Here is a 26,774-nt window from a genome sequence, read left to right as displayed (position 1 = left end):
ACAATGCATGTTGACATGCACAAAACAGACACACCTAAGAAATGTTTTTTTACTTTAGAGTTTCCATAATTTAACTCGTTTTATGTCTTAATCATATATTACAGCCTAACTGTTTGAGCTATGCTGAAACTCCACCCTCACCAAACATCTTGTAGTCTCTGTTTTATGTTTCCTTGAGTTGGTTGCTGGTTTATTCCACAGCATCACATCAAAGAAACACCACACCCTCATCCTGGCCATCGTTTTAACACGTCTCTTTGTAGTGTCATACATTTTAGCTGCACAGACAGGGTAGATATAGTTACTGACCTTTGCTCGCTGTATATGCTAATCAGCTATCCTTTGCTCCACAGTGGTGTACAGGCGGTTAGCAGCCAGCCATGGATACCACTAATTCCCTGAAGATGACCTCTCTGGCTGTCCAGAGTCTGTTCAGCTTCGTGGAAGAGGAGAACCTGGCTGCTATTAAAGCCCATTTGGACAAGTTCAGAGATGTGGACAGCAGGAGTGATGTAAGTAGACCACGTAACAAAAGTATGCAAGAAGTGTTTTGTTGAAAACGTGGAATGTTTGAAAAGGTTAAAATTTAAAGCTACTGTACATTAAAAAGCTTGCATATGTCTTTTTATTGTTTTAAATATCTTTGCAGATTTGTTGTCACTTTGATCTTGTCTATTGATACTGTGAAAACATAATGTTTAATATTCCTACCAAGCTGTTGACATGGCCTATATATATGACATATTCTCTTTCTGTTTATCTGTATTTAGTTGTGCTTATGTATCGGGTCTTGTTATTTCCAGTAAAATAGGATTTCTGTTATCTACACAGGCTATATTCTTTGTTTTTTTAAGCTGCCTTCTTAAAAGTGTGAGTTCCTCATTCCAGTCAGACATGTGGTTGTTTTTTTGCCCTCTGCATATCTGCCTCAGCCACACAAAGGTGTTTGATTTGTGTGTAACACACAGAACTGACTGTAAACAAGCGCAAGGCTGTGTTGTAACCTGTGGCAAACAAATGAAGCACAGTTAGTAGAACATTAGCGTACATTTAAACTGATGGTGGTTCATAGATTCTTTAAAAACAGAGGCTGTAGTGTAAGGGAAGGGCACAAAAAACTAGGTTAATACCTCTTGCTGTTTTTATGCTAGGTTTGTGTAAACATGTAAAAACTCACATCTGTTGGACAACAAGAAAAGCTGTACAATAGTCTCTGACCAATAGAGAGAAAATAGAGAGTGGTGGCCATATGGCAATTAGGGCGTGATTCATGTTAAACCATTAAATAATGGCTCTGGCTTTCACCGCCTTCCTATGGGTTATCAGTGGGCTCAAAGAAAATACAGCATAATTAATTGGCATGTTAAACATCTTTATCACTGCTCTATTTAAATTGCTTTCTCTTTGTTTCAGAATGGCCAGACTCCCCTGATGGTGGCAGCAGAGCAGGGAAATCTGGAGATTGTACAAGAGCTTATTAGGAGAGGAGCCAACATTAACTTGGATGATGTTGTGAGTGTGCACACATAAAATTACGAAATGCCAAATGTGAGCGCCGACCCCCCCCCCCCCCCCCCCACATACAGGTACATGTGGAGTTTAAGCACAGGTGAAAAACAATGCGGTCATTTCAGCTGCATCATCCGGTTGTATAAGAAGACAAGTGGCCTTGATGTTTCATCTTGCTGAACTCACCACACTCAGACTTAGTGCTCAGCTATTATGAGCCATCATGATCCATAATGACCTCTTATTACACACTTTTACCTTCACTCTTTTCGCTTAATGACAGGATCCGCTCTTTAGCCAACACCCTGTGTCTTTTGAGGCCAACCCCCCCCCCCACGCACACGCACACTCTCCAGCACGTATGCACCCTCCTACTAAGGCACACGCATCCATGCTCGCACACCTCTCATTAACATCGCACGTACATGTAACCTGCTATTACACATGGCACACTCAAAACCTACTCACTCTCACAGAAGGAGAGAGTCGAATACTGTAGTCACTCTTATCTCTCACTTTCTCCTCTTTGACACTCCTGTCTATCAAATGAGACATCGTGTTCCTATGAGCACCTGGTATGACCAGCTGGTAGGTACAGCACTTTGACCATTGTTGGGAACCAACATGTACCTCCGCTTTGTCAGCTGGATTTGGATTCTGATGGGAGTTCTCATAGTAACAGCTTGTCTGTCTGTGCAGGACTGCTGGACGGCGTTGATCTCAGCAGCTAAGGAAGGACACATTGACGTGGTGGGGGAACTGCTGGAGAACAATGCTAACCTGGAACACAGAGACATGGTGAGGATATGGAAGAAAGTGGTTCTTTATTTTACACCTGGTGGCAACACTTTTTTACATAAGAACTTGTTTTTTTTTTGTTTAGACTGTCAATTTTGTCAGTGTTTAAGCCCTTGAAAGAGTTGAAATAATATTTGAACACCCCTGGTCTACAGGCCAGTAACTCTGCATAGTTAGTTTCATAAATCGATGCTATTGATAACTAATAAACCTAAAATGAACACCCATACAAATATTGATATAGGGTGTAGCAAGGACAAGCTTCAGGAAGTCAATCTTTGAATGTACGAGAACTGCTAGGCTGCTACTACACAAACTACAATGTCTTTATTTCTGTCTATTGTCACAGCCGCAGTGCTGGTTGAACAAGATAATCCATTAGCTTAGAAATGGACATAAAATGAAATTACTTTCTGTGTGATGGCTCCTCTCTAGTAGTAATCCCATTTACTGAACCTTGTTCGTCTCGACATTGCGGATGGGATATCATTTGGTCATTTGATCCAGACATGTCAGAGTCAGACAGTCTAGCCTAACCAACCTATAGCAGGTGCTGTATATATTATTGAGGCTTGAGGTAATGCACAAAGAGATACCATAATCATGGTCACTACCTGCTTTTGAGTAGCTGGAGACATTATGTATCTGCTTTCACATTGAGCAATAAGCATTATTATAATGGAAGACTTAGTGCATTTTCATATCCTTGATTTTTTTGTCCTCCACTTTTTTATAAAGAATAAAGTTAAGAAATGTACATTTAATTTCTTGACCTGTGCGACTGTGTGGAAGTGACTCAGGATGTCAAGTGACTCATTCGTGTTCAGGGTGTGTCTAAGCTGCACAGGACAGATCACAGCCAGTCATCACAGTGGGATTATAATAAACCGCACTGTGTGATACTGTGCACTGGAAAGAGTGTCACACCATCTGTAAATAGCACATTTTCCTACTACAAAATCTGCCCAGATCTACCTATTCTGTTAGCTTTAAATGTAATACTCTTGCTACATTTACACCTATTTATGATAAAATGATACTAATAATCAAATGCTCTCAATATTACTCTACTTACATTTAATGTGATGTGTTGATTGTCACTGACAAATCCTTTCTACAAATGTGTGTGTGTGTTTTCCACTCAGGGTGGTTGGACTGCTCTCATGTGGGCAGCCTACAAAGGTCGCACAGTTGTGGCTCAGCTGCTTTTGGAAAAAGGAGCTAACCCTAACATCACTGGGCAGGTACTGAGACTGAGAACACAATATATATAGAAAACATGTCATTTTATTTTGGTTGCAACATTTTAAGGTTTTAAAAAGTAGTAAATGTCAGTGAATTTAAGGGGTTACAAAGTTGTGAAAGGGATTAAAACCCTTCTCTTAACCTGCACAGCGCTCAGAACATCATCTGCTGCCTGAGTCATGTGAAGTGGCTTAAAGTATTTGTATGACCGCAAGCCTGACACCGATCATTAGTTACTCTCAGCATGACTGCACCGCTGTCCTCTTCCCCAACAGTACAGTGTCTACCCCATTATCTGGGCAGCAGGTCGAGGCCATGGAGAGATTGTCCATCTCCTGCTGCTGCATGGAGCCAAGGTCAACTGCTCAGACAAGGTAACAACTTACTGACAGATGTTCATTTACCTGTTTTTATTCCTGCTGAAGATGTACTCAGTGGTTTCCTGTTACACATGTCCTTCTCCTCTCTTCTGTTTCTTTCTTTCTTTCTTTATTGTTATTTAAGAAAAAAAGTCAAAAAGGTGTGCATTGAATCATCTGTTGTTACCCATGATTCACATGCAATATTTGCTTATATTCTTCTCAGTATGGCACAACACCCTTGATTTGGGCTGCAAGGAAGGGTCACTATGAGAGTGTGATGCACCTCCTTGCCAATGGAGCTGACGCGGACCAGGAAGGAGCTGTAAGTGGACTAAAATTCAGCAAAGAGCCAACATTGTTATGCTTTCAAGTAGACTGGAAAGTGCCAAAAGGATTTTAGCTACAAAATAAAATTAGAAGGTGGAACAACATACTAAACCACATTATTGAATAATTGATGACGTCCATGATGCAGCACATCTGTGCTCCTTCGAGTCATGTTGCATCTGTCCTGCCAACGAGAATGATGTGGTTGTTTCACAAGTAGCGTCAATAATCAGATGTCACTGCAGTAGCTAATGTTGCAGAGCACTTAATTTACATGCGATCATTCAATCTCTGAATGAGATTTCAACATGAGAATTCATAGTGTTTACATCCATTCAAAAAAAAAAACATGTATGGCATGTTGAGAAACCTTCAAATGTGTAAAGTGCTTCTTTCTTTGTTGCAGAACTCAATGACAGCTCTCATTGTGGCAGTGAAAGGTGGTTACACAGAGGTTGTCAAAGAGCTGCTGAAGAGGAACCCAAATGTTAACATGACAGACAAGGATGGCAACACCGCTCTTGCTATTGCTGCAAAGGAGGGGCACACAGAAATCGTGCAGGACTTGCTTGATGCCGGCACCTATGTCAATATTCCAGACAGGGTGAGGCACACTACCATTATTACCCTGCTGTTTAACACTGACAGGGTGTTGCTGTTGCAAGGTGGATATTGTGAAATCCACTGTGACTTAAAATTCTATCCATATCTCTGTCTGATTTTCTCTGGTTTCCTTACCTCTTTCAGACGGGAGAAACAGTGCTGATTGGGGCAGTGAGAGGAGGTCATGTGGAGATTGTCCGAGCTCTCTTGAACAAATATGCTGATATTGACGTCAGGGGTCAGGTAGGGGGTCCTCTCTCACCGTCTTCAGTGCCTTATTGATGTTTAAAAAGCAGGCAGGGAGCCTTCTCATGTTCTTACCCTGGAAATACTGTTCATTTTGCTCTGATGTGTAAACTTGTATTCATTAGTTAGAATTGCACTAAAATAGTAGTGTCATCCTTGACAGTATGGTTTTGTTGACTCTATGGTTTCATTATAGACAATATAGAATCATATACAACATTGGCAGCTATACAAACTAGTCAATATACCTTGTCTGAGTTTCCTTTGTCCAATTTACATCAGGATGGAAAGACTGCCCTCTACTGGGCAGTGGAGAAAGGTAACGCTACCATGGTGAGAGACATCCTGCAATGTAACCCTGACACAGAGAGCTGCACCAAGGTTTGTATACTTAAACTGTGATCTAATTTTAAAACCACATTTACACATGTTTACATAATATCCTACTTTACACATGCATGGTGTTGTGAAATTGCTAATCTTCACCTGAATTTATTTAAATGTGTTTCTTTGTTTTTAAGGAGGGTGAGACCCCACTTATCAAAGCTACAAAAATGAGAAACATAGAAATAGTAGAACTGTTGCTGGATAAAGGAGCCAAGGTGTCTGCAATAGACAAGGTACTCTTTGCAATACAATAAAACAAACATACAAAACATAAACATTTTGCATTTTGCAATCCGCATGCTCTCTCTTTTTTTTTAATAATTCAGTAAGTTTTGTGTTCTTTTCTCAGAAAGGAGACACGCCTCTCCATATTGCCATCCGAGGGCGAAGCCGAAAGTTGGCTGAGCTGCTGCTGAGGAACCCCAAAGACGGTCGCCTGCTGTACCGCCCCAACAAAGCTGGTGAAACGCCATACAACATCGATTGCACCCACCAGAAAAGCATCCTGACACAGATATTTGGAGCCAGTACGACTCATTACTACTTTCCATTCCTATAGAAGTGTAGATTTGCTTCTCTCTCAACTCTTCTATCTTTCTCTCTCAGAGCACCTGTCCCCCTCAGAGTCCGATGGAGACATGTTGGGTTATGACCTATATAGCAGTGCTTTAGCAGACATCCTCAGTGAACCCACCATGCAGCCACCTATCTGTGTTGGCCTGTATGCTCAGTGGGGAAGCGGCAAGTCTTTCCTTCTTAAGAAACTAGAGGGTAAGAAATCCCACAGCATCAGAAAATAATCTTCCATGAGGATAAACAGTACAGAAATGTGGGAAATTGCTATTTGAGCAGGTTTTAATTAGTTTCTTTGTTTTGGCTTCTCATGTTTCTTCCTCTTGTCAAACAGATGAGATGAAGACATTTGCGGGCCAGCAGATAGAGCCTCTGTTCCAGTTCTCCTGGCTGGTCGTCTTCCTCACACTGCTACTCTGCGGCTCAGTGGCTGTTGTCCTGGGCTTTGCTGTTGATCCCAAGTTGGCAATCGCTGTCTCCCTCAGCCTTCTCGCCTTGCTCTACATCTTTTTCGGTGAGGTGACAAGCGAGCTAGAATTTGGATACTGAATAACTGTTGGTAGATTCTGCTTTGCATGCACTTCTTGTGAAATGTTGGTGAAAGGTCAACTCCTTTTGTCAACTCAATGTTCTGTAAAGGGTCTCTCAAAGAAAACACAGGTTTATTTGCTGTTTGACTTGCAAACAAATACCAAATATATATCAACATGTATCTTACTACAATTCCAGTTGGTTTATCAGATGTGCTTTGCAAGGTTTAAAGTGGTAAGCTTTTGTAAAAGGACTACTCACTAGAGGGTGCCATAATACTACCAATATGATCAATAACCTGATTCTCTCTTACCGACTTTGAAGGGGTTAGCCTGATACAGACCAACTCCAGTATATATAATAAAAGGTTGAATGTAATGAATATTAGCAATGTTGAATGTGTATATTTTGCCATGTGTTCAGTGCTGGTGTACTTTGGAAGCCGACGTGAGAGAGAGAGCTGGAACTGGGCATGGGTCATCAGCACCCGTCTGGCTCGTCAAGTTGGCTATCTGGAGCTGCTGCTCAAGCTGATGTTTGTCAACCCTCTTGAGCTTCCTGAGCAGACCACCCGCGCCCTTCCTGTCAGGTGAAAGAAAACAAAGATGTATACATGTTAACAGCTGTTTTGATTTAAAGACTTAATTAGACGGCATGTTTACAGTTTTAACCATTATTTAGAATCAAACTTCTGTGAATGAAACATGAATAAATATGACCTGGATGACTGAGAATCTCCATTGACATTTTGCAAAACATTTTTCTTTTGCACGCTTCACAGGTTCCTCTTCACGGATTATAATCGTCTCTCCAGCGTTGGAGGGGAGACCTCCATGGCAGAAATGGTTGCCACACTTTCAGATGCATGCGAGAGGGAGTTTGGCTTTATGGCTACCAGATTGTTCAGAGTTTTCAAGAATGATGAAATCCAAGGTGACATCACTGTCTTTGGCTTTATGTCTCATGTAATGACCCTTCAGTCAGTGCTCACATTCACAATAAAAAAATGATTACAGAGTATTACAGTTTGTAATACCAGCTTATGTAACAACAACTTATAAATATATAAGAGAAGGTTTCAGAGGTACCAGTAAAAACACTGCTTATTTTTTCATGATGGCTTCAAAATGCTTTGTTTTGTATATTGTGAATTGGCAATGCAAGTAAAATGCATAAAACACACATGTGATGTAATGTGAAATACATACCAGAGGAATATGCTCAAAAACCCTAAAGGAAACCATAGTTATGTTTGAATCAAGTTGTTTGCATTTGTGAAGGTAGCAGTAAGGCCACCATAGTGGGTAAGTCTTTCTTTTTATCTTAATATTCTTCTCTGCTTTCCTCCAACACCTCAGGTCAAAAATGGAAGAAAACGTGCTGTGTTCCATCGTTTGTGCTGTTTGCCTTGACACTAGGCTGTCTGATCACTGGGATGGCAGTACTGGCTATCTTTAAGGTGGGTTAAATGGCTGATGTATAGTAATATGGCAATACATGCAAGGTTTTGCATAGTTTTATGTGAGGGAAAAGTAGCCTCTGGCCACATATATCTGCTTAAATATAACAGTCCTTAATTAGTTTTGCTCTTTTGACTCCTTAGGTGAACCCTGAGAATCTGACAGTAAATGCAGTGCTGATAGCCATGGCCAGCGTGGTCGGCCTGGCCTTACTGCTCAACTGTCGGACCTGGTGGCAGGTGGCTGATTCTGTCCTCTACTCCCAGAGGAAACGCCTGCATAGTGCTGCCAACAACTTGCACAAGCTAAAGAGTGAAGGATTTATGAAGGTAGAATAATCCACTTTAGTAATTGTACCTAATCAAGAGTAAATGGAAGTCCTTTCACAGCCTGTTGTTGGGGCTAATGTGGCATTCATTTTCTTATGAAAATGTTAAGTTATCCTTCCTAATGCTATAAATGCCTTGCGTACACAGTCATTTTTGTCCACATCTCTTCCCAGGTTCTGAAGCACGAAGTGGAGCTAATGTCAAAAATGGCCAAAACTATCGACGGCTTTACTCAGAACCAGACGCGTATGGCTGTTATCATCGACGGGCTAGATGCTTGTGAACAGGACAAAGTGCTGCAGATGCTGGACACGGTGTGTTTTTGCAAGTGCTTGGGTCTGGGTAGATAAATGATCAGAGCAGCTTCCTCCTGACAGTTAATAAGATAATGAAAGAATCTGCCACTTTGTAGAGCAGTTGCCATGTGGCCCTAACTTAAAGTAGGTCTTCACCTGTGCACACAGAGCCCACATAGCCCTGTTGCACTGGAGCCACCTCAGTGTTCCCAGCTGCCTCCGCTCGCCTCCAGGTTTAAATTCTTCCTCCCAGCTGCTGTAATATGATTTCCTTTTAGCCAAATGTTATTATTTGGTGAAGTAATCCCAGAGACGATGGCAACCTCCTGTGTGCTAATGTAATCTTCTCATCTTTGCAAGCACCTCCCAGTCACTCTGAAACCATCTTCTGTTGAGATTCAAACAGCACTCAGAAATCAGGTTTTTTTCTTACACATTTATCATTTAGCAAATGTAATTTTTCCCCATCTGTACTTGTACTTTTGTACTGCGTAATGAGCATTAGGGATGCAGACACTCATGTGATAGTGCCTTAGTTGATAGTGTTGACAGCTGCTTTAGGGATGAAGGTTCATCGTCCTGCGGGGCCAGACTGAGGGTTCTGGCCAGGGGTTAACAAACCATGAATGCATGGAGCACAAATCGATGTCCTGTGACACTTGGACAATGTCCCTTAGTTAGCAGAGTGGAAATCCCCGGCACCATGTGCTATAGACAAGTCAGCTCTCACAGGAGTCATTAAGTTTTAAGTACTACAGCTGACGGGTGCCTCAAGCTGTCAAGTCAAAGATTGATTTGATTGTAAACAACCTATTTTGACATTAAAACAGTAAACACACAAATCTGCTGCAGAAAAAAAACAAATCTGAAAAAAAAACAGTTTTAAAACATCAGTGCAACAGGGTGATATATTTTTGAAAATAATTGATTTATTTAATGTATTATTTAATACCCCTATAAAGCTATGACAATGTCACACACTAACTTCCTTTCTCATTCCAGGTGAGGGTCCTCTTCTCCAAAGGCCCTTTTATCTCCATCTTTGCTAGCGACCCGCATATTATCATCAAAGCTATCAACCAAAACCTCAACAGTGTGCTGAGAGACTCCAACATCAATGGCCATGACTACATGAGAAACATCGTGCACCTGCCTGTATTCCTCAACAGCAGAGGGCTCAGTACGGCCAAAAAGCTTTGCATGGCGGCCCCCACCAATGGAGAGGCCCTACCTGCTGAGGGTAAAACAACGTATTTTATTGGATAGAAAATCCATAAAAAAAAAACATTTTATTAACCTGTTTTTGTTTCAAATCTAAAATTTGGTACTAGTTTTGTTTACTCGTCTTGTTGTGTGCCTCCAGGATGGCATGAAGACGTGGACAAGAAGATGTCTCAGAACAGCTTGGCTCAAGACCAGGTCAAGTTTGGCAGTAGGACCGCCCTGAATCGCAGGGTAAGAGTTGGTTAATGCGAGAATATTTGGCAATGTTATGTACAATATAGTGTAAAAAAAGAAAAAATGAAGGAACCCAAGACGAGGGAGATCATAGCTGACCTAAGAATGTCATTGGTAAGAGACAATGATAGAAAGAGGAACTAGGACATACTGAGACCATAAGTTAATTTTTAAACTTTATTTTGCTAGGAGAATCTCATTGAGTGTCCTAGCCAAGACATCAACACAAATAACTGTTGCAGACAGGAACACATTTTTCATTTATGTGTTGCAAGTCATCAAGGGTCAGGCTGGGCACTGTGAAAGAATCAAAACATCTACAGTCAGTCATGTGTACTCCCCAGGTCATTTGAAATACTTCAAAATCTAAAAGTAAAACCCAGTTTCATCTTATTGTAGTAGTGTGGTTTGATGTAGATGCAGAGGGATGTATTTGAGTATCATCTGCATGAATGTAGAAGTTTGTGTTAAAAACAGTATTTCTATTTACATTAATTACACTGAATTAAAAGACTTTCAGTTCGCCATTACAGAAGACTTTGAGTTATCGTGAGAAAAGCTGCCTTTGAAACCATCTCTCTCTCCAGTCTCCTCCCTGAAGGGGGTGTTTAGTACAGGCACGGTGTTGGCAGGCAGTGCAGAGGCCAGAGGACAGAAGGAGACACACAGAGACAAAAACAGAGAGGTGCTCGGTGTGTGGCCAAGGTTCCTGGTGTAATTGATGTAATGGCTGTTTATCCTTCCTGCTGCGTTGCCACAGCCTAATGACAAGGCCTAGCAGCAGTGGGTCCCTGTGACAAAACACTGGCACCAGGTCTGCTGGCAGGAGGCTAAGTGACTCTGCTGCTGTCGCTGATGCCTTCCTCCCTCCTGTGAGACCTCCCCCCCCCCCCCCTTTTTTCCTTCCCGCCTTCCTGCCTTGTTTGTTTGTTTGTTTGACATTTGTTTGTACCTTGGGTTTATCTAGTACCCTCAATTATTGGTGTAAGCCCTTTTATTATGGGACAGCATTCTCTTTTTATACGCCGCTAGCTGGCTCTTGGCAGGAGGGCCCTTTTTCTACAAGTGGAGATTAAAATGAGGGCAGGAGGGAACATTAGTGCCTCTCTGTTTTCATGTGGCTTCTCAAGTTGCAGATGACATTATGAGTATCTCTTTCTCTATCTATCTATCTATGAGTATCTCATATCCATTCACAGGAATCATTTTTTGTCTCTGTAAGGGAAGTAATTTAAAAAACAACTGTCAAAATTAACCAATAAAACTGTAAAACTACAGTAGAACTCAAAATGTATTGGAAAGTCAGCCACACATGTCTGTGTTAGACCTTTTCAGTTCTGACTGAGTGGTGGCCATATGTTTCATCTCTGAGAAAGAGGTCATGAGACTGGCGTTACAACTTCAAAGTCAACCAAAAGGCTCGCCTTGGCTCATGACCACGGCAGCTGTCTGATATCATCACAGATGTTCTCCGGTAGATCTGTGTCAATAGCTCGCCTGTGTGTCATGACTCTAGCTTTGCACAGTGGTTCTTTTATTTCTTCTTTTGCAGTCAGACATTTTAGTCTGTATATATTTCTACCATGAAGAGATGGACTGTGTGGAAGGAGAGACCTCTCCCTTACATCCTGTTCAATGAGTGGTGTTACTAATGTACTATAATTAAAATAATTTATTTTTAAATGAGGCTGCATCCAGGTGAAGTGGCTGTGGTGCATAGGAAGTCAATATGAGAACATGAGGCTCTGTCCCCCATCTGCATATGCTCTACTTTTTTCAAGCATAAGGTCTGAAGATGCCATGACCTGAGATCACATGGTGGCCCTGAAATACCTCTTCTCCTGTCTCATGATGCAAAGTGTGCGACAGTCATGCATATGCTTAAGCTTCTGTCAGGCTCTACAGTAGCCCCTGTGTTAACTTGCAATTTGTTTTTAGCATTCTGGCTTAACCTCTCTGTGTATAGTTTTAAGCACAGAATGTGTCTAGATGTCCCGTGGCTGTATTTGCTTTACATCTGTCTAGAAACTGTTGCTGTTTTAGCTAGATATTTAAATAAATATGAAATGCCATGATTTGATGATACAAGTTAAAGTGAAACAAACATACTTACATACTAGACAATATGTAATGTGACTATTCTGTCTGTAAAGGACACATACCGACGTCGACATATGCAGAGGACTATAACCAGGCAGATGTCCTTTGACCTGACCAAACTACTGGTGACTGAAGACTGGTTCTGTGACATCAGCCCACAAACCATGAGGAGGCTGCTCAATATTGTTTCTATCACAGGTAAAAGCAACTTTTTAGCGTGTAAGTCGGCCATTAGGGATATTTTAGAGAGGATAGAGGAGAAAGAAACAAAGAATGAAGCTCTTATGGGATTTCATTGTATGCAATGCCCCCTAACCCTCTACACCATTATTGACAGGTCGTCTGTTGCGAGCTAATCAGATTATCTTTAACTGGGATCGGCTGGCGTCATGGATCTATCTTACAGAGGAGTGGCCTTACAGGACGTCATGGATCATTCTCTATTTGGAAGAGGCTGAGGGTGTATCTGACCAGGTCACTCTCAAGACTATCTATGAGAGGTAAACAAACACACACACAAACTCTATTATGTCTTGAATAGTTACATACCTTATTGTTCAGATTTTATATATAAATATACTTTCTTCTTAGCATTCTTTCTTTTTTTGTATAATTCCACAATCTTTTTCTAACTATGCACTGCAAGACTGCAGCTATTGTTAACATAATCTGAATTCAGTCAATAGAAATGAAGTCAGTTGATTTAGCACAACATTTCCCCTGAACAGATTAATAAGCCGGAACAAAATTCAGACAGGGTGTCCATTACAGTTCTCTGTGAGTTACTGACATAAATAACTCTAGCCAGCAGGTGGCAGTAAAGGATTTTGTTTTCAGTGGAAGCTACATTATCAGTGCACATTTCGTGCCAAAGGCTGTGAGTGCTACACCAATTGGCACAAGTCACAAAGGGACTTTTACTTTAAAACCATACAAAAATGACTTGCATGTAGAGTAAGAAAGGTAATGTATTGTGTGTGTGTGTATATATACAGTAAGTGTTCATGCCTGTGCCTGTGAGATCACAAATAATTTAAGACGTTCTCACCACGGAGAAGAGGAGGAGGCCGACAGAGGCTGTGTTGCTGGGTTTGGGTGCTGTTGTGCATCAGTCGCTGGCCTTTAAAGGTTGCACTCTGTCACAATACACTAGCGCCCACGACTCCTGCGGCAGAGAAGTGTCACAGACAGTTACTGTCAGCTAGTCAGCCAGCTAGATTCAGCAGACAACCCTCCATCCCCCATCTCCAGCACAAACCACTACCTCATTACACTAGGTTTTACGGTTTGGTTTTTTGAAAGACAATAGGTATTGCATTCCACTTCTGTGTAGCAGTTAACTAAATAGTTAACTATGTAAAAACTCAAAGGACAGTATTAAATTTGAAGCATCTCAGTGTGGATTTGATATTCTAGACTTGATCTCAGCTTTTTGGAATTGTAGTTAAAATGTAACAGACCGCCCAAAGAAATGTCAATATTTCACTGTTACTATTGTGACATAATTACACTTCCATAAAATTCAGGTGTGTTTCTACGTCTAACGAAAGGCTGGAATGGGATTGTACTTCCACTTCTTATTAGACTTAATATAGCCATCATCTTGTTTTTGACCAACGGTCCTGTCTTTCTTTATCTTCCTCCTCACTGGGTGTCTTTCCAAATGGCTGCTCTGTTCCGAAGCGGCCATCGAAGTAGCTGCCTTAATGATGATGACAGGAAGCCTCGAACAGGCTAAACAACGCCTTGCCTAGAGGCCTTATCTCTTGCACCGATCTTCCGCTGATAAGACTCAGGCCTCTGTCTGTGTATCTTTTTCTGTCTCTGCTCTTTTCTTCCTCTTTCTTCTGATCTGAGCCACTTTAGGTACCTTTTTGTTCTGGATGAGTTCTTCTGTCTTTTTCTGTTAGCGATGGACAGGCACTTGACTGGCCTCTAAGAACCTTAGGGTCTGTCTGTCTGCTTGAGAAAGAGATAACTCCTTCTCTGTGCTTTCCTTTTCTGCTGTGTGTATGAACACACACATACACTCTTCATGTGCGCACAGGCATGCTTTTTGTTTTGGCATCTTTTTGTAGCTTCATGTTTGACCGTTCTTTATCTTATTTTCTTTAATTCTTTTTAGCACAAAAACCAATGTGGTGTAGAACTGATGGTTGATTTTAGCACACATACATGAATACTGGTTGTACTTGCTCAGCCATTTTTATGCAGCAGAACTGCACATCCCCTGAGCGTTACTAAGTGAATATATTAGTGGTGAAGTGAACGTGGGGGTGAGTCAGCCCCTTATAGGTCAACTGTCGCCCTGCATCTCAGTCACAAGGCAGCATGCTCTTCCTCTCTACTCTTTTTGTAAAGCTGGCTCCAGCTTAGTACACCGCAGTACACGGAGCATCAGAAATATTTGATAAACTATACAGAGTAAAACATTGTGTTTCCGTCCTTATCAGTGCATAAAAAAATAAAAATATAGATTTGGTCATTGTGTGAGGTATTTTAAATGTGGTCATAGTTTAGATTGCATAAAGTAACCTAGCCAGTTAAAAAAAAAAGATGCTGACAGTCACTCTATGGAATGTACCTGAACTCCCAGAAAAGAGAGAAGAAATAGAAACGCTCACCCTCCTATCTCACACAAACACACAGGCTTTCAAAACAGCTAAAAGCTTTTTTTAGCAACTTGCTTGGCAAAAACAGGCATCCATGAAGGGCTGTGAAGTGTCATAGTAGGACACGGCGTGAAGAGAAAAGTGTAGCGCTAATTCGCATAGCAGGAGTGGGCTAGTACAGCCTTCCTAATCTGATGGAGAATGTGTAATCAGTTAATAACCCCAGCGATTTCTATCATTAATAGTAAGACTTGGGGCTGCCCAGACTAATGCAAGGTAGCGGGGGGATAGAGCTGTTTAACAAAGATGGCACTGTCTGTAGAAGATATCGGCTGCGGGCAATCACACTTAGACACACACATGCACATAGAACATACTAAAATGTTAGTATCACTAGCTTTGCAGGAGGAAAAAAACTACAAATTACACCTTAAGCGGCGAGCCAGCATTGTAGCCTGCTCAGTACACTGATAGAAACAAAACAAAAAATGTCTTGGACCAATTTGTAGCCGTCAAATTAACAACTTCAAATTCATATTTTGAGTGCAGTTTTTTTTTTTGATAACCAGCTAATTTAATTTGCAACCTTGTGACCATCATCTTTAATTATATAATTTCTTCCCTGTCTGTCTCGTCTCTCAGGAGTCAGACATCCTTTGTTTTAGCTGCCTTTGCCTTAAAGTATATTGAGTGTAACCAACCTGGCTCTCTTCTGCTTTATGGTCATTGCTTCAAAGCAGCCCTGCCTTTTTACAAAGACTGTTGATGGGCTCAGTATGCATATGTCCTTGATGTTGTAGAGTCATGACATTACTTTCTGCCATTTAATGGGAGCTCGTCTGTAGAGGAACTTTAATTGTCAAGGTCAAGATTTTGTGCAAACACACTTAAGATAATTACCGGTAAATTGGGTTTTAACATCTTTATTTTTATATTTTCAATCAATAAATATTTTTTCCCATAACATATATGGGATGTTTTAAAGAAATATAAATAACATACAGGTTGTTTTTACATTTGGTCAGTGGTGATTTGTTGAAAATGGAGAAGTTTTAGTTGTATCCAAACATATTTGGAGCTAATGATGCTTAAGGCCCTCAGAGAGTTTTATTCCTGGACGCTCAGATCCAGTTTTCAGCTCTAGAAAAAATAGTGTCACTGGTCCACTGAGCAGGTTCCTGCACCGCTCTGACATCTGGTACCCTGTCTGTGCCAGGATGCCCCCGCTGCACTCAGGAGCGCGTTCCTGGCGCTGCACCTGAATTTTGTGTTTATTCCACACCCACACAAGCTACGTATACACAAAGTATTACACTTTAGATGCACACAGGATTTACAGTGATGTCTGCAAGTTCTCGCTGAAAAGGCATTTGATGCTACAAGTTTTTTAAATTGAACTCACATGCCCACATCACACATATACACATCCGATTACATACAGTTATTAGACTTATGTGATACATATAAAATTCACAATTTCACACACACAGACACACACACAGCTAGCTCTCACACCAGTGCAAGAACATATGTCACCCCCAACTCCTCTGAGAATCAGTGTAATTAATCAGACCCTGAGATGCAGGCTGTGTTCAACAAACATGCACACACACCTTCACACAGCGCAGGAAGCAGAACGGCAGAGGAACTGTTGTCAGGTAAAATTGTGGCATTTAGAAGTGCTATGTCAGTGGGTTTCTTCGTATTTAATTGTGTCAAACTTTGATGCACTTTAATTTTGAGGTCACTGTGTATTTCTTTCTACCCTTCATCCTCTCTTCCCTTCTGTTTTGTTGACCTTGTGTTCATCCACCAAACAATCACTCTTTCAGAGATGTGACTGCAGCCAGGCACTTCTGGGACACTTCAAAACTTTTTTTTTTCTCACTAATCAAAGTCTGAATGAATACGTAGCCCAGCAATTCACTCTTAATTAGAGAGACTCTTATCCCGAGTACTGAAACATTAAGATGACACTCTCTTCATTCAGGATTACTTTAATTGGCACAATTATTGTAATTTGGTTGCAATTATGTGCTGGGATAAAAGCGCCATTCCAAAGCTCACATGGGTGATTCCCTTTATGTAGAGTCTTTTAATAAGCTCTTAAATATCTGTCCGCATAAAAATGGCGAGATCCTATTCTTTTCATATAATGAACACTTCTGAACTTTCTTTGCCCACAATGAGAAAACTTTATTCTTTGCCACGCGGCCTATTGTTCATGAGAATTCCTGTCACATTCATAGAGCATTCTATAATCTAGATGCACTGCAAAAGCTTAAAATCTTTTTCTTCCCTCCTTCTGTCCTCTGAGGGAGCCCATTGTCCCTGTGCTAAATCCCCCCAGGAGGTATTTCAGTGAAAAACACACCAAAACTGGTAATTCGATCGCTCATTGCACTGCCATTTGCCAAGAGGCCTAAAAATGTGTGTGAATTTGTAAAGGCTGGTGTGAAGTCACCTATGTCTCAATAGAGTTCTGGCTCTATCGCTGATAGGACACCAGGCATTGAGCCTACACACCAGTGTATCTGCTCGTCAGTCAGATAAAGACTGACAGAGACAAAAAAGGACCTATGCTTGGTGTGAGATAAAGATGGAAAGGTGGAAAAGATAAGAAAAGGCATTGAGACGAAGCTGTCTCAGGAGGTAGAACGAGGAAAAGGAATTAAAGTGTGTGACTGCCATGGAGAATAAAAGGTGATACAAGCATTACTGCTGTGTGAGAAGTTTGCCATTGGTGTGTTAATGTCTTAGGTGTATTAAAAGCCTCAGGTGATGCCACTGCTCCAAGTGAGCTAGTCTATGTGGCGGGCACACGCAGCTTGAGTGTGTGTGTGTGTGTTTTTGGCCTGCGTTGTTGTTCCTCTTTCCCTCAGGTGTTTGCCGGCATTGACTAAGGCATGATTTAGTCTCAGCCAGCTCCAACATAACCCAGCCCCTGCTGAGCTGCTCAAACTGTAAAATAAATTAATAAGTAAATCGATAAAAAAAAAAACTGACACAGCCATTGTTTACAGGTGACACAGAATGTGTGTGTGTGTGTGTGTGTGTGTGTGTAAGAGAATTTTTGATTGCCTGTTCTTGTGTGTGGAGGCTACCACGTGAGGATGGAAAGAACGTTATGCAGCATTCTTTGTTAGAAAATCCCCTTTTCATTTCTTCCTGTAAGCCGAGGTTGAAGGATTAGTCTAATTGGTCTGAAACAAGAGAACTGCTCTGTTCTCTTTTTTCTGTACAACGCACAAATAATCATTTCAAATGCCATAAAAGCCTCTAATACACCTCTGACTGGCTTCTGCTCTTTAGCCACAGTTATCCATCAATGACAGCAAAGTTGTATTAACGTTTAAAGGTGACACCAAGATAGATGAGGAGAGTGGACGGCTGAGAAGCAGACATCTGCCTGATACTTTGGTATTTCTGCAGTGTTGAGCATTATCACTGATCTCTCCTACTTTGCTGCCTCTTTGTGCTGGAACTGCTGGAAGGTGGGGGGCTGATTATAAATAGCAGCACAGGGTAGCAAGAGGGTCAGCGCTGACCTTTAAGCGGACAGCGAGATTCACCACTCAGCCATCGCCGGAGCCACGGGCACCCTTGATAGTTACACACACACACATATGTACACACACATATCTGGCTGTAAACTGACGTTAACATCCTGGCCCTTCAGAAGTCAATGGAGGTCAGGCCCCTTTAGGATCTGTGTGTATAAACCACACTGGAAGGGCAAGGAATGACTTTGAATGACAATGATTTTGCCTATCCAGCCTACATTGATAGGGAGTGCCATCTTTACTTTAAATGCAGCTTTTAATAAGCTGTTAATTTGGCATGTGGCTCAAGGATTTGGTTATCAGATTTTTCTGCTCAAGCAATTTGCTTCTCAAGAAAGTTCTTTATAATCAGTCAAGGCTCTTCTTCCGTGCCTCTCTCTCAAATTAGAGAGCTTTTGTTTTACCCTCTAATACTTTCTACTGTTGTTGTTTTGTTGCTGTCTTCATCTCCTGTGCTCATGTCCTCATCGTATTTCTAAAGCATGCAACCCTTTCAGCAAAGAGGAGCCTGAGAATCCCAAACTGTATTTGTCTCATTCATCACTCATTGTATGGGAGTTCAGTTCTAAAACAGACTTATTCCAGATGTATAATCTGCTGCTGCACATTTGTCTTCCCTTTAGCAGTCCACCCTACTTAACTCTGCATCATACGGCCTATCAACTGACCATTACAGCTTTCAAACAACCACATGTGCTGATACGAACTTCACAGTGCAATTAGTGTCACAATGAACAAACTCTGCCATGACCCTGGGATGCTCCACACTCTCCTCTTGTGCATAAATCACCACGCTGAGGTTTACTGTTTTACTATTTGTCAGGAATGGAGCTTAGTAACTCAGAGAGGAGGGTTCAGTTAAGGTTTTTGGGGTCTGGAACAAGGAGGCTCCGTTTCGGCGCTACACATGAGTTTAATCAGCATTTCGGGGAACCACTGAGTCCTGAACCCCTCTCGCCGAGAGGCCGCTTACTCCGGAGCGGCTTGGGTTTTGTCAGCATAGTGTGTTTCCCATTAGCCTGCTTGTCTCTGTGGTTTGCTTTGGGATGCACAGGTCCAGCTTAGTACAAGAGAGTTTCAATTGCTGGACTAAACTTTGCCACAACTGTATATGGAAAGCAGAGGTGGCCACAAGTTGTCAGTTGGCACTGCCAAAACAAGGCAAGCAAGAAAGAAAAGAAATCTAGAGTGTCCGCAATACTTGAAGCATTTGATTTAAATGAAGGAAATACGTCTGGATTTTAAAGAGACAAACTACATGGCGTCATCTAAAGTGAAAACATATTTTTGCTCTCTCTCTCTCTCTGCGTTTTGGGTGGTGGAGGCCTTGGCAGCTTCCCCTGTAACAATAACCTCCCTCAGTATTGATGCTGTTGGTCCACGCGCCAACTCGCCTATCCACTGTTTTCCCAGAGAGGGCCTCGCTGTTTTCATCCACGCGCTGGCAGACACTGCCAGCAGCTCTGACACGACTCTGACCAGGAGAGGAATGTGCCGGACGCAGGCCTGGTTAACTTCTTCACCCACACACTGTTGTGCTGGTCACACAGTGTCTGACACTGAAACTCTTGAGCTTCTCAAACACAATGTTCACAGGCGGTTGTCTGTTCTGCAGGCATCTCTCTGTCTTTGGGCCCCTTTATGGAAATGTTTGGCAGAGAGACCACCTCTTTGTGGCGTCTGCGAATGTTGTCCGTTCGCACAGAGGGCAGCTGTAAAGAAAAGTCAAGTGGCACATTCATACTTTCAGTGCCCAAAGAGAGTGTGGAAGGGGTAAGAGATGAATTCTGCTCATTCCCATCAGCTGCAGTGTGTGGGAGGTTGAGAGGAGAAGAAAGGCTATGCTCCAGTCAGCTTTGGGACCTATTAGCATTTGGATAAGCTCAGAAAGCTCCCAGTGGCCACGCCACACAGAGAGTGGTTGGACCTAAGAGCCTGTACTGCTGCAGCTATAAGCTGGGTCAATAGGCCTATTGTGCAGGAACGGCTGCTGAGATGCCTGACGGTCTTTATCTCACTTGTTGTTCATCTGCTTGAAAGTAGCACAGCAGCTTCCTGGACACTCAACTCAAACATCCATCCTGTCATTTAGCATCTGATTGCTGATAAGAGCAGCTAAGTCTGACTAAGACACACTAGTAGCTCAGCATTAGTTGAATTGAATTTAGTGCTGCTTTTGAAGCAATTATGTCTTATTTAGAAATAGTTTTTTTGTGATTTATTTGTTCTGTAAGTCCATGCATTTATGCATTTACTCCTCCCTTCAAGTTTCCAGTTTGCAGTCCCCTACCGTGGTGCTCTCTGACATATAATAATGATACTATAAGGGGGAGCTCTGCTCAGTTTTAGCTATACCTCTCCGGTAAGACATGTCTTACCAGTCAGCTGGGAACAACAAGAATGGACCTTTGACCTTTCACTCACTGTGTCCTTACTTCTTTTCATCTGTCCTGACGTAACTCCATGATGGATGTCCTTAAATTTGTTCTTCTCAGCAGCTCCTGGTAGGCTGTGGAAAATAGCTGTGTCTTTTATTATTATATTTTTTGCACTTTCTAAGAGCAAATATATAAATTATATAAATAATTGGTTATAATAAACGTATGAAATAAAGAGGAGCCAGATGTTGGTTCTGCTGCTACATACATACAAAACAATAGTGTCACTATTGCTGTACTTTCTATTTTTGTGTGTTCACTCATCAGCTATATTAGATGGCCCTATAAAAAGATGCAAGATTCCTTAGAAAGTCTTTGTATAGCAAAAGGAAGTGGCCCTGTGTGTGTGTGTGTGTGTGTGTGTGTTTGTGTGAGTCACTGGCTCCTGTTGGTCTGTGTCTACAGACCCACAAATAAACAGCAGTAAGCCAGCTGGAAATGGGGAAAGGCACAGGCTTCTCTCAGTCTGTATATGGGTTAATACAGTTCATGAGAAAAGGAACCAAACACCCACACACACATACTGTACAGTACACACACTTGCACATGCTCACAAACACATGCTCTACCCTTCCTGTGTTTTTTAAAATTTCATCCATCCCCTCCTCTCAGGTGTCTGTGGTGGTGGACATTACAGAATTGCTGTGTTATTGGTGTTGTGCATTCTTCTTGGTGCTGCTTGTTTGTGTGTTTGTGTGAGCACAGGTAACATCTGTTCTGAATCCTACTCATCCTCCGTAGCAGAGGTCACATGAGCGGGGTTCATGTGTATGCCAGCATGGAGCTTCCTCGACCTTTTGGGTCTTGTTAAAGGTTCTAATGGAAGGAACACTGAGAGGGCTTTGTCCATTGGGTCCAGCTGTGCCTCACTGTCCTCCCTGTCACATGAAGGACACACACTCCTATTCTGTCTTCTTTCAGTTTGTGTGTCTGTGCTGGCAGTTGTTGGTGGGGACATTGGATTGGTGTGACTCACCTGGCCTGCTATGATGATAAAATAATCACACCTGCACATTTGATTTACTCAGTATTTTTCCTGATCATGTAAAAATATTTCTCCCACACACCTCTGTTCCAGTATTTCTTGCCAGAATCATACATTTGGTTGGAGACACCCTGTAACCACAAGGTCACAGGTTTGAGCTCTGCAGCAGCAGATGCGTCCATCACCAGCCATCTGTCCTGTCAAAATGTCCTTGAACAGAAGACTAGACCCCTACCTGTTCACTCACTGTAAGAAGTCTGAGGAGTGTCAACCAAAAGCCAAAAATGGAAAATATGCAACTTGCACCTGAGTACATGTATCTGGCACAATGTCACAGAGATATATGAAGAACCTAACGGGAGTATTTTAACTGGATTATTCTAGCTGATAGTTTAGATTATTAGCTAACAGTGTGCTGTGGTGAGCCCTGGCCAGATTCTGACCTCATCTTAACTTATCTAGCGTGTTACAGCAGTTGTACTAATCATCCAATCAAGTCACAGAAAGACCTGCTTCTGTTCACTCTTGGAAAACAGATCAGTCCCAGGGAAAAACCCAACTACGGGCTTTGGGCTGTACTCTCGGCAGGGCATACCAGCGGACAGAGTGGGTGACCCGTTGAGAAGGAGGGCGGTTCGGGGTTGATTTGGAAGGTTAAGCAGGATGTTGGGAGAGAAAAGTATCTACTGAGAAAATGATGAAGGGTTGGAATGACAAATGGAGGGAGAGATGAGAAAAATGTCTGCTCCCTACTGGAGTCTGCTCATTCATCTGATAAAAGCTACGCAATCTCGTGATGAATGGCCAGTGTCAAAAGTCACTCCAAGTTTCATATTTTCATGTCTGAATGATAGCATCAACAAGATGTACTGATTGCTCTGGGTTGTTGGTGTTTGCATGCCTTGTATCCTTGGCTTCATGTTACCCTGTCTTTGATTAAACTGATACCTTTTTAACCTTGTGTAGCTGAAATTAGATTTCCCACCTCAAACATTTCACTATTCCCACTCCATATGCATCACTTTATGCCATTGCCACTTCTGAACTACAACTAGTATTTTACGGTGCGTTGTTGCGGTGGAACTATAAATGTTAAATCCCACAAATAGAATATATATTTGTATTATTATATGTAATTGTTGTAACCCAATGTTATTAATATGATATGTGGTTGTTTTTTCTGCAGTATAGACCGGAAAACTACATCAGACAGTAATCTCCAAACATACTGTTTACTTGGGGCCTTTGATAACAAACATCATGTTAACTGTAGCAGCGCATCATGACGTGCTTCCGTCTGCTGCTTGCTAAATTACCCTGATTGTCATCTTCTCAGGTTTCCTCCTCTGCTCAGAAAAGATAACATCCCTCACTCTATCTGTCCTCGAACATCCCCCCTTTTTCTATCTTGCCTTCTCTAAATCCAGTTATCTCTGCTCTCATGATGATGATGACCGTTGGCATATCTTTTCAATCTTAACAGTACTGCTTGCTATTTCCTCTTTTCTTTTTTTATCAGAATGTAATGCTTTCTGTTGTCTGCTATGAATGCACAAGCATCATCATCATCTATTTCTTTGGTTTTCAGCACTAAGTGGGTGATCAAATTGCAACTTGTCTTCTTCTTTTTCCTCAAATATGTCTAGTTAATATTTTGAATTAATTAGCAACACTAAACTAATCTCATCTTTTTTATTTTTGTCTTTTAAAGAATCTCCAAGAATATCCCCACCACTAAGGATGTGGAGCCTCTGCTGGAGATCGATGGAGACATCCGTAGCTTTGAGGTGTTCCTCTCCTCCAGGACGCCTTTTCTTACTGCCAGAGAAGTGGAGATGTTTCTGCCTTGCACCGTCAACCTGGACCCCAAACTCAGAGAGATCATAGCAGGTCCATACACACTCAGAATATTTTACTCACAGATTATTTAAAAGGCAAATCAACATAAAATGTTTAGTAAGCTATTTGGTTGCCAGAACAGCTCCAGTGCTCTTTGGCACAGATTCTACAGGTCTCTGCTGCAGGGATTAACATTCTTTCAAAAGATATCGCCTCATTTGGTGGTTTGATGATGGCATTGGAGAGTGCTGTCTACCATGTCAAAATCTGATGTTGAGATCTGAGGACTGTGAAAGAGGGTATGAAGTTTTTCATTGCTGCTTTGGACCATTTTCTGGAGGCCCAAGGTGCCTACTTGTACAAAAAATTGATTTGTATGCTCTACAACTGTTGGACTACAAATACTTCCTCTGCTGTAGGCAGTATGTATGCAGTTGAGTTGGCATTTGCTCATAATCCTGGTAATTATCTGAGCTAAATATACCATGCAAAACATTGTGAAGTACTGCACTGCTTCACACTTACAAAGAAAGCAAGCTACCTGTAGAAAACTAAACAGAAGAAGGAAGCTAATATTAGCAGTTTACTTGTAAAGTAGAAGAGCAAGTTGAATCATGTCCCTGAGTCCAAAGTTGGAGAGTGGGTAGAAAACGCCCCAAAGTGACCAACCATGGGGTTAGGCTGCTTATGATTCTATTTAGAGTGAATAAGAAACAGCAGCTTGGCAAAACTAAATGTCCATGTTGCTTCTTAATCTGGTCAACAACCCTATGCAATACCATGGAAAAATGAAGAACTTTCTCTGTGATGTGTGGAATTCAGTGCCAGCTCATTTGGCAGTGACATTACTCATAGCATTGCAGCAGGGTTTGCTCTAAAATCACACACTTCAGGGACTCTCAATAACCTACAGTTTGCTTCTCATTTCCAAACAATCAAATGTTGAGCAGGTTTTCACTGTAGCACTGTGGAGTCAGGTCAGGACAATATTTTTACTCACTGTCACCAATCTGCCTGTAGCGCTGCACCAGATTTCACAGTTTGTAGTTACAGTGACGTAAAAGTGCATCATTATTAAATTGTAAGCCAGAGTGGCACTGTACTTTTGCTACCATGCGTCAGAGTCCATTCAGCCTATACAGGAGTGTCAATGACGCCTAGTGTGAAGCTGCTGCATCATAGTGTTATGAGACCACAGAAAACACACACTTACACACACAGAAAGTCTGTTCTATTGAGCCAGCTTTGAGTCATAGAGGGTGCAGCTGCCACCAGACATCCAGTCTGTAAGTATAGAACACCTTTCCTAAAAGTGTGTAGGTGTGTGTAGTGAACATATCCATGGAACATGTGCTTATTTGTGTGTGTGTGTGTGTGTGCTCAGAGAGTGTGTGGGTGTTTTCACCTCCACGCATGTCCACAGGGAGCGGAAGGTGACCAATGCTCCTACCAGTCATCCCGCTCCCTCCACTCTCTCCGTGACCAGTTGGTACTTGGTGCCCAGTGTCCTGTGGCCAGCCAGTGGGCAGTGCTGTCAGTGATACCCGCCCATGAGCCTGACTCACATCATAAGGCCCTCATTGTGTTCACAGGCTGGATTGGGTCTCACTCAGCGTGTCATTCAGCAGCCACTTGTATAACCAGGAGACATTCTGGTGCCTGCTTCTGTTTCTGGTTCTTACGTTCTTGCCAGCTACACAGAGCCACTCTGTTCTGTCTTCGGGCTTATTTAACTTTAATTTGGGAGGTTTCACCAAAGCTCCCTGCTTAGCTCCTACTCGACTCCTCTTCGAGTCAAATTGATTTATGTGAAAACAATTGTGGCAAAGTACCTATGTAATAATGCTGATCAGTTCACATGGTCCACTTTGCTTGTTTACATGGGTAAATATATTTGTCAGGGACAGCAAGGCTTCTTGAGCCAGAGTCATCACATGCTTGGAATATGATTTAGAAAGCAGAGAATATCAGCACGCCTGTTGTTTGTCAGCAAACAGAGTAATAGCAACCAAAGTGAGAATGAAATTCACATTTGAAGGTCGTTATAATCGTAACATCTGCGCTGATGTCTTTCTACTCTTTAGTTGTTTGATTTTTGTCTATTTTTGATAAGAACAATGTTCTTGCTGTATTCCCCGCAGTGCTTTGAGAGTCAAGGAATTTTGCTCTTGTGCTCCTCATGTCTTTTATATGTATTTTTCTCTTTGGATTCACGACTGTGTGAACTCTCTAGAGATGATAAAATAAAGCAAAGTTATTGATGTGTGGGTGGATCTAAAGGGTCTTTATAGTCATCACCAAGACATGATCATCAGCATCACATATAAACACTTCCTTCTCTTTCTCTTTTTCTATTCTTTTTCCCCTGGCTCTGCCCTCTCTTAGATGTGCGTGCGGCCAGGGAGCAGATGCACATGGGAGGAGTGACCTATCCCACGCTGCCCCTTCAAGACGCAGTGCCCCGTCCTCAGTCAGGTTATGGCCAGCACTCTGCTGCCTGCTCACCGACAGGCTCCTTCGCGGGATCCCTGCCTCCTCAGCCTCACAGTGCCTACTTCAGCGGAATGACAGGCCCTCAGCACCCCTTCTATAACCGGGTGAGGCATGACAGGGACTTATCAGGTGCCCATATTGCTGTAGAAGCAGCCAAGTGAAAATCTGTCTGCACTACATGAAACACAATTTCAATATCTTAGTGACAGTAGAAAAAAGGCCTCTCTGAATATCGCTGCTTATTCCTATGTGCATCATCAAAACTGACCACAAATTGTATGGTTTAGGTAAGATTTTCAGTATGCCATTACACAAAATAAGCAGTTACCTTTTCCTTTCAGCATTTTGTCTTATGCCTGCATGAGCCCCCTCATGATTTTTAATTTTTATTTTGTTTACCTTCCCTCCTTCTGCCTTTTCACATTCCCCTCTTTAGCCTTATTTCCCCCATCATGTGTATCACCTGCCACGGCATTACTCCCACCATGTCCCCTCCTCATCCTCGCGTCCTTCCATTAAACCACCCGGTCAACCCCAGGACACCAATGGACTTGTAAGTAATAGAGTAGCTCTAGAACAGTAGCTGTACAACACTGTGTAACTGAAGTTCTTGAATGTTG

At 42.0% G+C, this 26,774-nt stretch overlaps 1 protein-coding gene across 3 annotated transcripts in view; it reads left to right on the top strand.

Annotated features, from left to right (window-relative positions):
* Positions 1–26,774, top strand: part of kidins220a (kinase D-interacting substrate 220a) — a 37,272-nt gene that overhangs the window by 3,084 nt on the left and 7,414 nt on the right. For all 3 annotated transcript variants that reach the window (XM_028394774.1, XM_028394772.1, XM_028394773.1), the window contains exons 2-26: positions 354–512; positions 1,414–1,512; positions 2,209–2,307; positions 3,453–3,551; positions 3,828–3,926; positions 4,138–4,236; positions 4,648–4,845; positions 4,989–5,087; positions 5,373–5,471; positions 5,612–5,710; positions 5,827–6,004; positions 6,084–6,248; positions 6,385–6,564; positions 7,005–7,170; positions 7,363–7,514; positions 7,940–8,040; positions 8,185–8,370; positions 8,544–8,684; positions 9,669–9,906; positions 10,030–10,121; positions 12,278–12,422; positions 12,562–12,724; positions 23,534–23,712; positions 26,047–26,258; positions 26,591–26,707. In XM_028394774.1, the coding sequence (XP_028250575.1) occupies positions 381–512; positions 1,414–1,512; positions 2,209–2,307; positions 3,453–3,551; positions 3,828–3,926; positions 4,138–4,236; positions 4,648–4,845; positions 4,989–5,087; positions 5,373–5,471; positions 5,612–5,710; positions 5,827–6,004; positions 6,084–6,248; positions 6,385–6,564; positions 7,005–7,170; positions 7,363–7,514; positions 7,940–8,040; positions 8,185–8,370; positions 8,544–8,684; positions 9,669–9,906; positions 10,030–10,121; positions 12,278–12,422; positions 12,562–12,724; positions 23,534–23,712; positions 26,047–26,258; positions 26,591–26,707 (3,537 nt within the window). In that variant the 5' untranslated portion in view covers positions 354–380. The remainder of the gene's footprint in view (positions 1–353; positions 513–1,413; positions 1,513–2,208; positions 2,308–3,452; positions 3,552–3,827; positions 3,927–4,137; positions 4,237–4,647; positions 4,846–4,988; positions 5,088–5,372; positions 5,472–5,611; positions 5,711–5,826; positions 6,005–6,083; positions 6,249–6,384; positions 6,565–7,004; positions 7,171–7,362; positions 7,515–7,939; positions 8,041–8,184; positions 8,371–8,543; positions 8,685–9,668; positions 9,907–10,029; positions 10,122–12,277; positions 12,423–12,561; positions 12,725–23,533; positions 23,713–26,046; positions 26,259–26,590; positions 26,708–26,774) is intronic.

Source organism: Parambassis ranga, chromosome 22 (genome assembly GCF_900634625.1).
Source record: "Parambassis ranga chromosome 22, fParRan2.1, whole genome shotgun sequence".
Lineage (NCBI taxonomy): Eukaryota > Metazoa > Chordata > Actinopteri > Ambassidae > Parambassis > Parambassis ranga.
The sequence above is the reverse complement of the archived record's forward strand: the minus strand, read 5'-3'. Positions and strand labels throughout refer to the sequence as shown.